General features: G+C 32.3%; 1 protein-coding gene across 1 annotated transcript in view; it reads right to left on the bottom strand.

The window, feature by feature from the left end:
* Nucleotides 1–3162, bottom strand: part of LOC144978541 (N-acetylglucosamine-6-sulfatase-like) — a 20887-nt gene extending 17725 nt beyond the window's left edge. Inside the window, exon 1 of the mRNA XM_078924753.1 lies at nt 2633–3162. Within this exon, the coding sequence (XP_078780879.1) occupies nt 2633–2767 (135 nt within the window). The 5' untranslated portion in view covers nt 2768–3162. The remainder of the gene's footprint in view (nt 1–2632) is intronic.
* Nucleotides 3163–12359: the final 9197 nt, after the last annotated feature.

The following is a 12359-nucleotide window of genomic DNA, read 5'->3' as shown; positions in this document are numbered from 1 at the left end:
ATAATAATAATATAACGGTATAACGGCTATGAGATACCATGCACTGACACTGACTTGACTTAGCCATAGTCCCATCTTTTAAGAGAGAATTAATTCATTTTCACAATCACTTTTAGTATTAACATAATCATGTAGATAATAACCAATTAATGATATTAACTTATTTGTCCTGTCTTAAATTTAAAGTAAAAGTTAACTTTAATAAATTAAGCCAACATATTCATCTATCTATCCTTAATCTCTTATCTACAATCTTTTAATTTAACGCAAATAATAAATTATTTCTATGAATAAGGGGATAACCGATATACTGTGATCGCCCAAAATAATTTATTTATTCCTCAGATGAAATATTTACGCAATCCCAATAACACGATTTTTATGTTATATCCCTCTCTACTTTTTAGTATAATATCATTTAACCTTTACTAGTTTAAAAAGTGTCTTCATAATCATTTCATCATTTATTTATATTGGACAAGAATTTTTGTTCCACTTTACTTTTTAAGACTTTTAATATTCTTTGCCAATTTTTATTTAATTTATTAACATTTGATATTTCTTTTATATATTACCGAATTGTGTTTTTCCACACAAGGATCAATAAAGTATATCTTATCTTATCTTATAATAATAATAATAATAATAATAATAATAATAATAATAACAATAATAATAATAATAATAATAATAATAATAATAATAGGCTTGATTGAAACGTCTTGACGCAAATCAAATATTTACGATCGTATTAACCGCAATTGTGTACACTTTAGATCAAAGTGTGTGCAATGTATTCTTCCTCTATGTCACCAAATTTGGTGGTCAAAGATATCACTTAAAAAGCAAAAGGAATTACGCATCAATTATCAAATGCTGTGATTGAATCTCTTACAGCGTTAGAGAAGTGCACCTGTAAACATTAACGAATGACTGAAACTTTTTTATGGTGACTCTTGTGCTGGCATTAAAACAGCCCAAAGTTGGGTTAAGAGTTGGGTTAAGAGTTTTACTGAACTGGAACTGACATCTTTACCAACATTAATGACCAGACTTGTAGTGCTCATCCACAAAGTGCTTCGACCGCAGCAAATCAACAACAAAAAATTAACAAATTTAATCAAGCCAATCGCTGATAATACAGTCTGACACTTTGCAAAGGCTTGAAAATTTAACGGGAAAAGTTGGATTTATCTTTTGAGAAATCTTGGTTGACAGAAAGGTATGTGTCCATTGGATACAAAGAATGCTCACACAAATGCATGATTACGTTGAAAGAGGAAGTTTTTCTTGAGGTCGTAAGACAGTTCCGATTTAGCTCCAAGTGACTTTTTCCTTCTCTTAAGACTTAAAAGACACTTCAAAGAGGCAAATTTATGGCAGTGATGGAGTGGTGCATGCATAGGTGACTCCATTTGGCTTGTGAATTCCTGTTCGATGAGATGCAATAACTGTGTGGATGGGAATGGTGACCATGCTGAGATTTTAAATGATAAACTGCAACTGAAAGGTCATAAACTAAGCTTTGTTTGATACCTTTGTCAATTTCTTATCTATTGTAGTTTTCAAAATACAAAAGCAGCATCAAGACTATTCAGTCCACATTTGTAACAATAATAATTGGATAGTAATAATCCATGAAACATAAAAATGTCAAGGTAGAGAGTAACAACTGGCCCCTGCCTGAAACAGAGAATCCTAATCCAATATGCGGATCTTGGTCGAATAAAACTATGCCAAGAGGATGCTTCATGACAGATATTGACTTAAAATTACAGCTTTCCATTCTGCTCAGATTGGCAAAAAATGGCTTTTTGCCTAATCTAATAGTTGATAATAATGTAGGCCTAGTATGAGAAGAAACCATTAGAAGCTGCAACTACCTAATCTGAAAGTCTTGCTTAATGAAATGTGAACATTTTAATTTCATTATGAACAATTATTTTTCTTAGGCTTTCTTGATTTAAACATTGGGCATTGGGCGACAGTAACTTGTCTAATGTGCATTGTGTGCACATTGGCTGGTCAAAATTTCTGCGCACTATTCTCAGATTTACAATACACAGTAAATTTCTGATTTCACATTATTTTTCTCAGCCACTTGACCGTAAGCCGTAATAGTATAAACACAACTGTAACCTAGTTGAATTCTTTCTTAGATGAACAAAAAAAATAACTATGTGACTGTTTCTCCGAATGTTTGGGAAAATAAACTTGATCTCTATTTCTAAAGATCAAATTTATCTCAGATACAACAGATTTATTGGACATAATGGCTACAAGCATAAGTAATATAATAAAAGTGCTGCCCCTGTCTTTCAACCCCTGTTCCCGTCTTGAGACTTTGGCTTTGTCAGGTTTACTTCTGTTCTCTCTTTGACTTTGATAGTGCAGCGAGAAGTGCAAAAGTGAACGCCACACTTTGTCAACAATGTGCCTAAAAACGCCAGCTTGATTATTCGTGAGAATTCCTTGTACACTCTGTTTGAGCATTTACTTTTGCATCGACATCGCGTCCGTAACCCCTCAGCTCTGGAGGCTAGCCGACCATTCGGAGAAATAGAGTTAAGTTTATTTTCCTGAGCGTTCGGAGAAATAGTAGAGCCGGTCAAAAATTAATGGGGATACTCACGTGTCCAAAGAGAAAGACATCTTGATCATCAGTCAAAATAAATACAATGTTTGGGCGAGAAGATTTGGCTATAGCTGATATGACATTGAGTAAAATAAACAGATAAGTAAATAATAACTTGGCACTCGTTTTCATTTTCTTTCCTTTGCTGACGAGTCTCGTCGTCGTCAGTCAATTCAACTTGCACTGGAGTGACCTAAAAATGATAAAATATTAGAATTCGACACTTAAAAACTGTGGCGACCCTTTACATACGCATCCAACCTAATGATTACATCTTTATTTCATTGTTTTGGCCTTTCAAAAGCTGTACAGAAACATGGGTATCGGTTTTTTTCCCTAAATCTAGATATCACATCTTTCCAATGATTTGACTTTATCACAAGTTTTGTATTAATCACATGATATGATGTCATGTGATTCGAAAGTAGAGAAGTTGTTCTTTGTAGAGGTTTGGTCAACCTTTTTGATGTCCAATATTGACAGTTTGACAAGCTATTTGCGCTCATTTGGACATCCCACTGGGCACTGGTCATTTCAGGATTATTGGGAAACCTAAATTCAATTAAAGATGGACTGTGGTTTTGGTTTTGTTTTCTTTATTGTTGTGTTTGTGTGCGTGTTTTTGGTTTGTTTATTAGTTGTTTTTTTTGTTTTTTTTTCTTTTGGGGGGGGGGGGGGGGGGGGGTTGGGTTAGCTCCATACACACTATGACCTCTACGTCACCAGTAAATCGATACTCCATATTTTCTTCTTCTCTCCCTCCTATTTATTCTCCTCCTCCTCCCCTCATCCTCCTCCTCTCCTCCTCCCCCCCCCCCTCCCCCCTAATTCTTCTTCTTCTTCTTCTTCTTCTTCTTCTTCTTCTTCTTCTTCTTCTTCTTCTTCTTCTTCTTCTTCTTCTTCTACTACTACTACTACTACTACTACTACTACTACTACTACTACTACTACTACTACTACTACTACTACTACTAATTCTTCTTATTATTATTTATCATTTATCTATTTATTATTATTATCATCACATATATTATATATATATATATATATATTATTATTATTATTATTATTATTATTATTATTATTATTATTATTATTATTATTATTATTTATCATTATTATTATTATTATTATTATTATTATTATTATTATTATTATTATTATTATTATTATTATTATTATTATTATTATTATTATTATTATTATTATTATTATTATTATTGTTTTTGTTGTTGTTGTTGTAGTTATCATCATCATTTGTAGACATTGGAGGTAGCCAAACTTGATTTATCTGGACATATCCATGTGTCACACACATACACACACACACATATACAACACACACACACACACACACACACACATACACCATGTGTCAATGCAAACAAATCATGATTCTGGGGGGGGGGGGGGGGGAAGGTGTCAAAGACAATTTGACGGTAGATGGTCGTAGAAGTATCAGCAATGATGGAAGAAGGCATCAGTGAAGTGCCTAATTAAGTGAAAGAAGTTGACGGTGACAAGCGGAAACAGCACTGGGGAGTGGATGCTGAAGGTGAAAATATTTGGGTAGGGTACGGTAGTGGGGTTTGTTTATGAGAGAAAAAGAATTGATCTATTCTCACGATGCTCTCGGTCGAAATAGGATTCAATGGCCTGATGTCATGTCCGCCCAGCTACCAGCAGCTTGGATCTTAACACAGAAAATTGGTACTTTTTATTCTTCATGCTGGCTAGAACTTTTTCACATGTCATGTGATCAGAATGAAGTCCCAGTTTGAGAATTTTTGCCAAGACGAGGGTCATAAATCGATCGATATTTGAAGACGAGTTTTCTGGCCAAATGTTTAAATATGGGTTTTTCCAGAGTACGGCAGCACTGTGATGGACTTATTGTTGTAATGGAAATGCTCTCAAACCAATACAAAAAAAAAAAAAAATTAAAAAAAACAAAGAAAAAAGAAAAAAAATGTGTCCATTACAAAAATGTTAAATCATGCCCATAATTGCGATCCGTTATCAAGGCATGTCGTTCAGACTCAAGGGCTTTACGGACTCAATAATCTTATTCATACAATTATCAAAACTTATACCACATACTTTAAAAAGAATTATTTCATTAATCAATGAGTATAAATTACAACATTTCTATTGAAACAATAAAATTGAAGGTATTTCATTCATGATTTTGTTCGATATTGAAGTCGAATTCTTGGATTCTTTTTAATATGTAACACTGTAGAATTATATTGCGTTGTTTCATATTGCATGTTTGAGTGGTTGTATGTGAGTGAAAGTTGCCACGTTACTGTTAATAAGCGTTTTGAGCTTGTTGATATAAGGGGTAAGGCGCTATATAAAAACCACATATTATTATTATTATTATTATTATTATTATTATTATTATTATTATTATTATTATTATTATTATTATTATTATTATTATTATTATTATTATTATTATGTACTACTACTACTACTACTACTACTACTACTACTACTACTACTACTACTACTACTACTACTACTACTACTACTACTATTATTATTATTATTATTATTATTATTACCATCATCATCATCATCATCATCATCATCATCATCATCATCATCATCATCATCGTCATCATCATCATCATCATTATTACTATTATTATTAATATTATTATTATGTACTACTACTACTACTACTACTACTACTACTACTACTACTACTACTACTACTACTACTACTACTACTACTATTATTATTATTATTATTATTATTATTATTATTATTATTATTATTATCATTGTTATTATTATTATCATCATCATCATCATCATCATCATCATCATCATCATCATCATCATCATCATCATCATCATCATCATCATCATCATTATTATTATTATTATTATTATTATTATTATTATTATTATTATTATTATTATTATTATTATTATTATTATCATTATTATTATTATTATCATCATCATCATCATCATTATCATTATTATTATTATTATTATTATTATTATTATTATTATTATTATTATTATTATTATTATTATTATCATTATTATTATTATTATTATCATTATTATTATTATTATTATTATTATTATTATTATTATTATTATTATTATTATTATTATTATTATTATTATTATTATCATTATCATTATTATTATTATTATTATTATTATTATTATTATTATTATCATCATCATTATTATTATTATTATTATTATTATTATTATTATTATTATTATTATTATTATTATTATTATTATTATTATTATTATTATTATTATTATTATTATTATTATTATTATTATTATTATTATTATTATTATTATTATTATTATTATTATTATTATTACTGCTACACTTTGTTCTTGTTTTACTGGCTAAAACTGCCTAGCGCTGGATAGAACTGCTACTGTTAATATTATAATCACGTTATTCATCTTGTGCGTGTTATCCCAGAAGCGACTGTGTTATTTAGACGTGTAGTCTAGATGGTTCGCATGCATCACTGAATGGTCAATTGGACGTAAACCATCAGACGTAAATACATAAGTAAATACATACATATTATAATATGCCTATGTAAATCTCGTGTTATTGAGATCAATTAATACATACGTGGTAGTTTATGGTTTTAAGTACATAAAGCCGATTAGAATATAATATATTCTATTATGTTCTAATATGTAAGTTTCATTTATCATAATAATATATTCTAATATTATTAACGACCATTAAACTTAACTAATCCAGTCTGCCTTAATCAGTTAACTGCACACTGTGGAGAAAAAACAAACTGATATTTTGAAAATTTGGCCAGAAAACTCGTCCTTCAAATATCAATCGATCGTTTTAAACGACCCTCATCTTGGCAAAAAACTCTCAAACCTGGTACTTTGGCGAAGTCCCAGGTTTGAGAGTTTTTGCCAAGATGAGGGTCGTTTAAATCGATCGATCGATATTGGAAGGACGAGTTTTGTGGCCAATTTTTTAAAAATACCAGTTTTTTCAAAGTACGGTAGTTAACGAGATAAAATAATCCCTCATTACAATCTATTGATTAACTATCAAGGAAGTTAGTTAAATACTTAAACTAATTCAAATGAGGCAAATGCCTAGACGGTCTACACTGATTCGTTCTGAATATGCTTTTAAAACATTTTGGCCGGAATTGTTTTCACTTCAAAATATCGACGATTTTGATTTCGCTCATAGTGAAAATCAAAAGTCCTTCAGAGCCATAGGCCCAAGGAGCCGGAGTTTATCCCAATTTCTATAGCGTGAAACGGACAATTGCAATTGCTGGCTACCCTTTGGATAAGACGCTAGTCTATCACAAAGTACTTTCCGCCAGATATATCTGGCCCTGCTACCCAATCACTGCTCGATTGCACCCAGGATCGATCCCTTTGCTTGTGAAGCGAGTGTTCTACCAACTGGGCTATCGCTCAAAGTTTTTATTTTAATGATTAAACCTGAGACTTCTTTGAAGATTCAGGCTTAAGAAATTTGACAAGTTGAGTGTCAGCAATGAGCTTTAAATGCTTTACAAAGGGTTCCAAGGTAGCAGTAACACTAAAACAGGTAGGGCGAGATATGTAGTTTGTTAAACGTGTATTCTGCCGCACTCCTGAAAAACATATATAGAAATTTGGCCAGAAAACTCGTCCTTCAAATGGCGATCGATTTAAATGACCCTCGTCTTAATAAAACCTTTCAAACCTGGTACATCGCGAAGTCCCAGGTTTGAACGTTTTTGCTAACACGAGGGTCATTTGAATCGATCGATATTTGAAGGACGAGTTTTCTGGCCAAATTTCTAAATTATATGTGTTTTTCAAGATCACTGTAGTATTGCTTTGAAGATTCGTGTTTAAGAATTGTGAAAATTTAAGTGACGCCTTAGTGAAACGATATTAAAATTTGATGTAAATAAAAATCCGGCCAAATTTGCAAAAGGCGTTTTGTTGGTGAAAGGTTGAGTGTACACTCTCGTACAACGCTATATATGTGTACTATAATTTATTGCTGCATTTATTGATTATAGATAGATTTTCAAATAGTTTGTGTCTTAGAAAAGTAAGATTATCTCGATTTAGATTCATACGATTAGGCAAATTAAATTATTGCTGATTCTCTTTGTACATTAAAAAAATATATCGCTAAAGAAGACAAAAGCAGAAAGACTGCCATAGTCCGGGGGGAAAGTACGTTGTCTGATTATTATTATTATTATTATTATTATTATTATTATTATTATTATTATTATTATTATTATTATTATTATTATTATTATTATTATTATTATTATTATTATTATTATTATATTATCATCAATCATCATCATTATTATTATTATTATTATTATTATTATTATTATTATTATATTATTATTATTATTATTATTATTATTATTATTATTATTATTATTATATTACTGCTACACTTTGTTCTTGTTTTACTGGCTAAAACTGCCTAGCGCTGGATAGAACTGCTACTGTTAATATTATAATCACGTTATTCATCTTGTGCGTGTTATCCCAGAAGCGACTGTGTTATTTAGACGTGTAGTCTAGATGGTTCGCATGCATCACTGAATGGTCAATTGGACGTAAACCATCAGACGTAAATACATAAGTAAATACATACATATTATAATATGCCTATGTAAATCTCGTGTTATTGAGATCAATTAATACATACGTGGTAGTTTATGGTTTTAAGTACATAAAGCCGATTAGAATATAATATATTCTATTATGTTCTAATATGTAAGTTTCATTTATCATAATAATATATTCTAATATTATTAACGACCATTAAACTTAACTAATCCAGTCTGCCTTAATCAGTTAACTGCACACTGTGGAGAAAAAACAAACTGATATTTTGAAAATTTGGCCAGAAAACTCGTCCTTCAAATATCAATCGATCGTTTTTAAACGACCCTCATCTTGGCAAAAAACTCTCAAACCTGGTACTTTGGCGAAGTCCCAGGTTTGAGAGTTTTTGCCAAGATGAGGGTCGTTTAAATCGATCGATCGATATTGGAAGGACGAGTTTTGTGGCCAATTTTTTAAAAATACCAGTTTTTTCATAGTACGGTAGTTAACGAGATAAAATAATCCCCTCATTACAATCTATTGATTAACTATCAAGGAAGTTAGTTAAATACTTAAACTAATTCAAATGAGGCAAATGCCTAGACGGTCTACACTGATTCGTTCTGAATATGCTTTTAAAACATTTTGGCCGGAATTGTTTTCACTTCAAAATATCGACGATTTATGATTTCGCTCATAGTGAAAATCAAAAGTCCTTCAGAGCCATAGGCCCAAGGAGCCGGAGTTTATCCCAATTTCTATAGCGTGAAACGGACAATTGCAATTGCTGGCTACCCTTTGGATAAGACGCTAGTCTATCACAAAGTACTTTCCGCCAGATATATCTGGCCCTGCTACCCAATCACTGCTCGATTGCACCCAGGATCGATCCCTTTGCTTGTGAAGCGAGTGTTCTACCAACTGGGCTATCGCTCAAAGTTTTTATTTTAATGATTAAACCTGAGACTTCTTTGAAGATTCAGGCTTAAGAAATTTGACAAGTTGAGTGTCAGCAATGAGCTTTAAATGCTTTACAAAGGGTTCCAAGGTAGCAGTAACACTAAAACAGGTAGGGCGAGATATGTAGTTTGTTAAACGTGTATTCTGCCGCACTCCTGAAAAACATATATAGAAATTTGGCCAGAAAACTCGTCCTTCAAATGGCGATCGATTTAAATGACCCTCGTCTTAATAAAACCTTTCAAACCTGGTACATCGCGAAGTCCCAGGTTTGAACGTTTTTGCTAACACGAGGGTCATTTGAATCGATCGATATTTGAAGGACGAGTTTTCTGGCCAAATTTCTAAATTATATGTGTTTTTCAAGATCACTGTAGTATTGCTTTGAAGATTCGTGTTTAAGAATTGTGAAAATTTAAGTGACGCCTTAGTGAAACGATATTAAAATTTGATGTAAATAAAAATCCGGCCAAATTTGCAAAAGGCGTTTTGTTGGTGAAAGGTTGAGTGTACACTCTCGTACAACGCTATATATGTGTACTATAATTTATTGCTGCATTTATTGATTATAGATAGATTTTCAAATAGTTTGTGTCTTAGAAAAGTAAGATTATCTCGATTTAGATTCATACGATTAGGCAAATTAAATTATTGCTGATTCTCTTTGTACATTAAAAAAATATATCGCTAAAGAAGACAAAAGCAGAAAGACTGCCATAGTCCGGGGGAAAGTACGTTGTCTGATTATTATTATTATTATTATTATTATTATTATTATTATTATTATTATTATTATTATTATTATTATTATTATTATTATTATTATTATTATTATCATCATCATCATCATCATCATTATTATTATTATTATTATTATTATTATTATTATTATTATTATTATTATTATTATTATTATTATTATTATTATCATCATCATCATTATTATTATTTTCTGCCCCATCATCTTAATATAGCCATTCTATCATCTCTCATTCGTCTTTAGTGTTTCATCCATTGTGTTTTGCTGGCAAAGGGGAACACCGGAAACGTCTGCATAATCTGTCTTCTTAGTCAAACGCATACTATCTAGTATGCGCTTGGCTAAGAAGCTCATAACATTGCCATCCGGAAGTATAAAGGACCAACACACAAAACTGTGTGTATCCATGAACGTTTTTAGTCGGGATAATACAGTTCAGTGAGCATTACTCACAAACGCGGATGGCAAAATATAACAACAAAGGCTTGAGTGACGTCATCTTCGAACTATCTATAGAAGATGGAATTTGTACAGGGGATATTAAAAACAGGATAGCTCTTGCAAATGTAGCATTTTGGATTCATGCTCACAAACCGAGATATGACAATGCCCAACAAAATGAAAATGTTATAGATAGTATGCGCTTGGCTAAGGAGCTCACAACATTGCCTACCGGAAGTATAACGCACCAACACACAAAACCATGTGTAACCTTGAACGTTTATAGTCTGGTTGATACAGTTTAATGAGAATTACTCATAAACGCTGATGGCAAAAAACAATAACAAAGACCTGATTGACGTCATCTTCGTTCTATCTATAGTCTGGCTAATACAGTTTAGTAAAAATTACTCATAAACGCGGATGGCAACAAAAAAAAATAAAAAAAAAAACAATTACAAAGACCTGAGTGACGTCAACTTCGAACTATGTACAGAGCCAATTTTATATCATTGGATGTGAGACGTGAGTAGACCATCAACAGACACAGCACTGCAAAGGGAAAAAAAGCACGGAAATGTGGTTAGCTCATACGGTAGACGCTCTCACCGGCCAGGCGGAGTTGTCGTACCAATAAGGTCGCGGGTTCAAACCCCCATCACCACCGCGAAATTTTTTGAATTCTCTATTGTCTTCTGGCACTTTCCTACTCACTTCATCTCTTGTTGTTACCAACATAAGTGCCTGCTCCACTCACTTTTCTGGATTAGAAAATCAAACGAAAAGGTACTAGAGGAGGCAGGATACAAAAAAAAAAACATTTTTTGTCAGAATAAGAAGACAAGAAAGGTTCTTTAACCATAATGTAACAAGAAAGAGGAGATAGAAACACTACTAGAGCATTTATACAGCGCAATATCCACTAAACGTGCTCAAAGCGCTTTAATAGAGGTCCCTGGCCAACAGCAATACGTAACATATAGAACGAAACATGATGCCTGTTAGGCGATATTACATTTTTTTAGGAGACATAGACAACGCTGTTAACGGCTTGGTGCTCATTTTACACCCGAGTAAAGAGCCTCCTCTAAGGACACTACTATGCGCCGAGCGAGGCTCGAACCCAGGACCTTTCGATCTGAAAGCGAGTGTCATACCACAAGACCACGAGAACGTATTTTTGATGCCATTTTTTAGGTATGTGCAACGCCTAGTGAGTTGACCCTCACCTTGTCAATAACTCTCAAACATAGGACTTCGCAAGCAGACCTGCATACCTGAATATTTAAAAATTCGTAGTTTTTAGGAGAAATTGTAGTCCCTTTAGTTAAATATAGATAGTTCGAAGTTGACGTCACTCAGGTCTTTGTTATTGTTTTTTGCCACAGTTTTGTATGTTGGTCCATTATACTTCCGGATGGCAATGTTGTGAGCTTGGCTAAGAGCCAAGCGCATACTATCAAAACGGACTTACACACAAAACTATGTGTAACCATAAACGTATATAATTATAGTCTGGTTAACACAGTTTAGTGAGAATTACTCATAAAAGCGGATGGCAATAAACAATAACAAAGACCCGAGTGACATCAACTTCATTCTATTTATAGACCAACAATTTACCACCACAAGGATTAAATAACTGTTCACAATCCTTAACATTATGTAGTATGGCATCAACTTTCATTTTCAATAAGTTAAATAACTTCGAGATGCTGGTGTCGTTTTCAAATTGGAGCTCAATTGTCGTAATTTTACGGATTTTTCGAAGTAGTAGGCAGGTCTGCGCAAGTTCCAGGTTTGAGATTATTTTTTTTGGCCAAGATGAGGGTCATTTTAACCGATTGATATTGAAGGATGAGTTTTCTGGCCAAACTTTTAAATAGGCGTTTATTAAAAAAGTGCGACGGAATGAAGATAAGACTTGGATGTGTTCTCTTAACTGTC

Source organism: Berghia stephanieae, chromosome 8 (assembly GCF_034508935.2).
Source record: "Berghia stephanieae isolate SIO BIC M18660-M18661 chromosome 8, UCSD_Bste_1.3, whole genome shotgun sequence".
NCBI classification, from domain to species: domain Eukaryota; kingdom Metazoa; phylum Mollusca; class Gastropoda; order Nudibranchia; family Aeolidiidae; genus Berghia; species Berghia stephanieae.
This window is presented reverse-complemented; position numbering and strand designations above follow the sequence as displayed.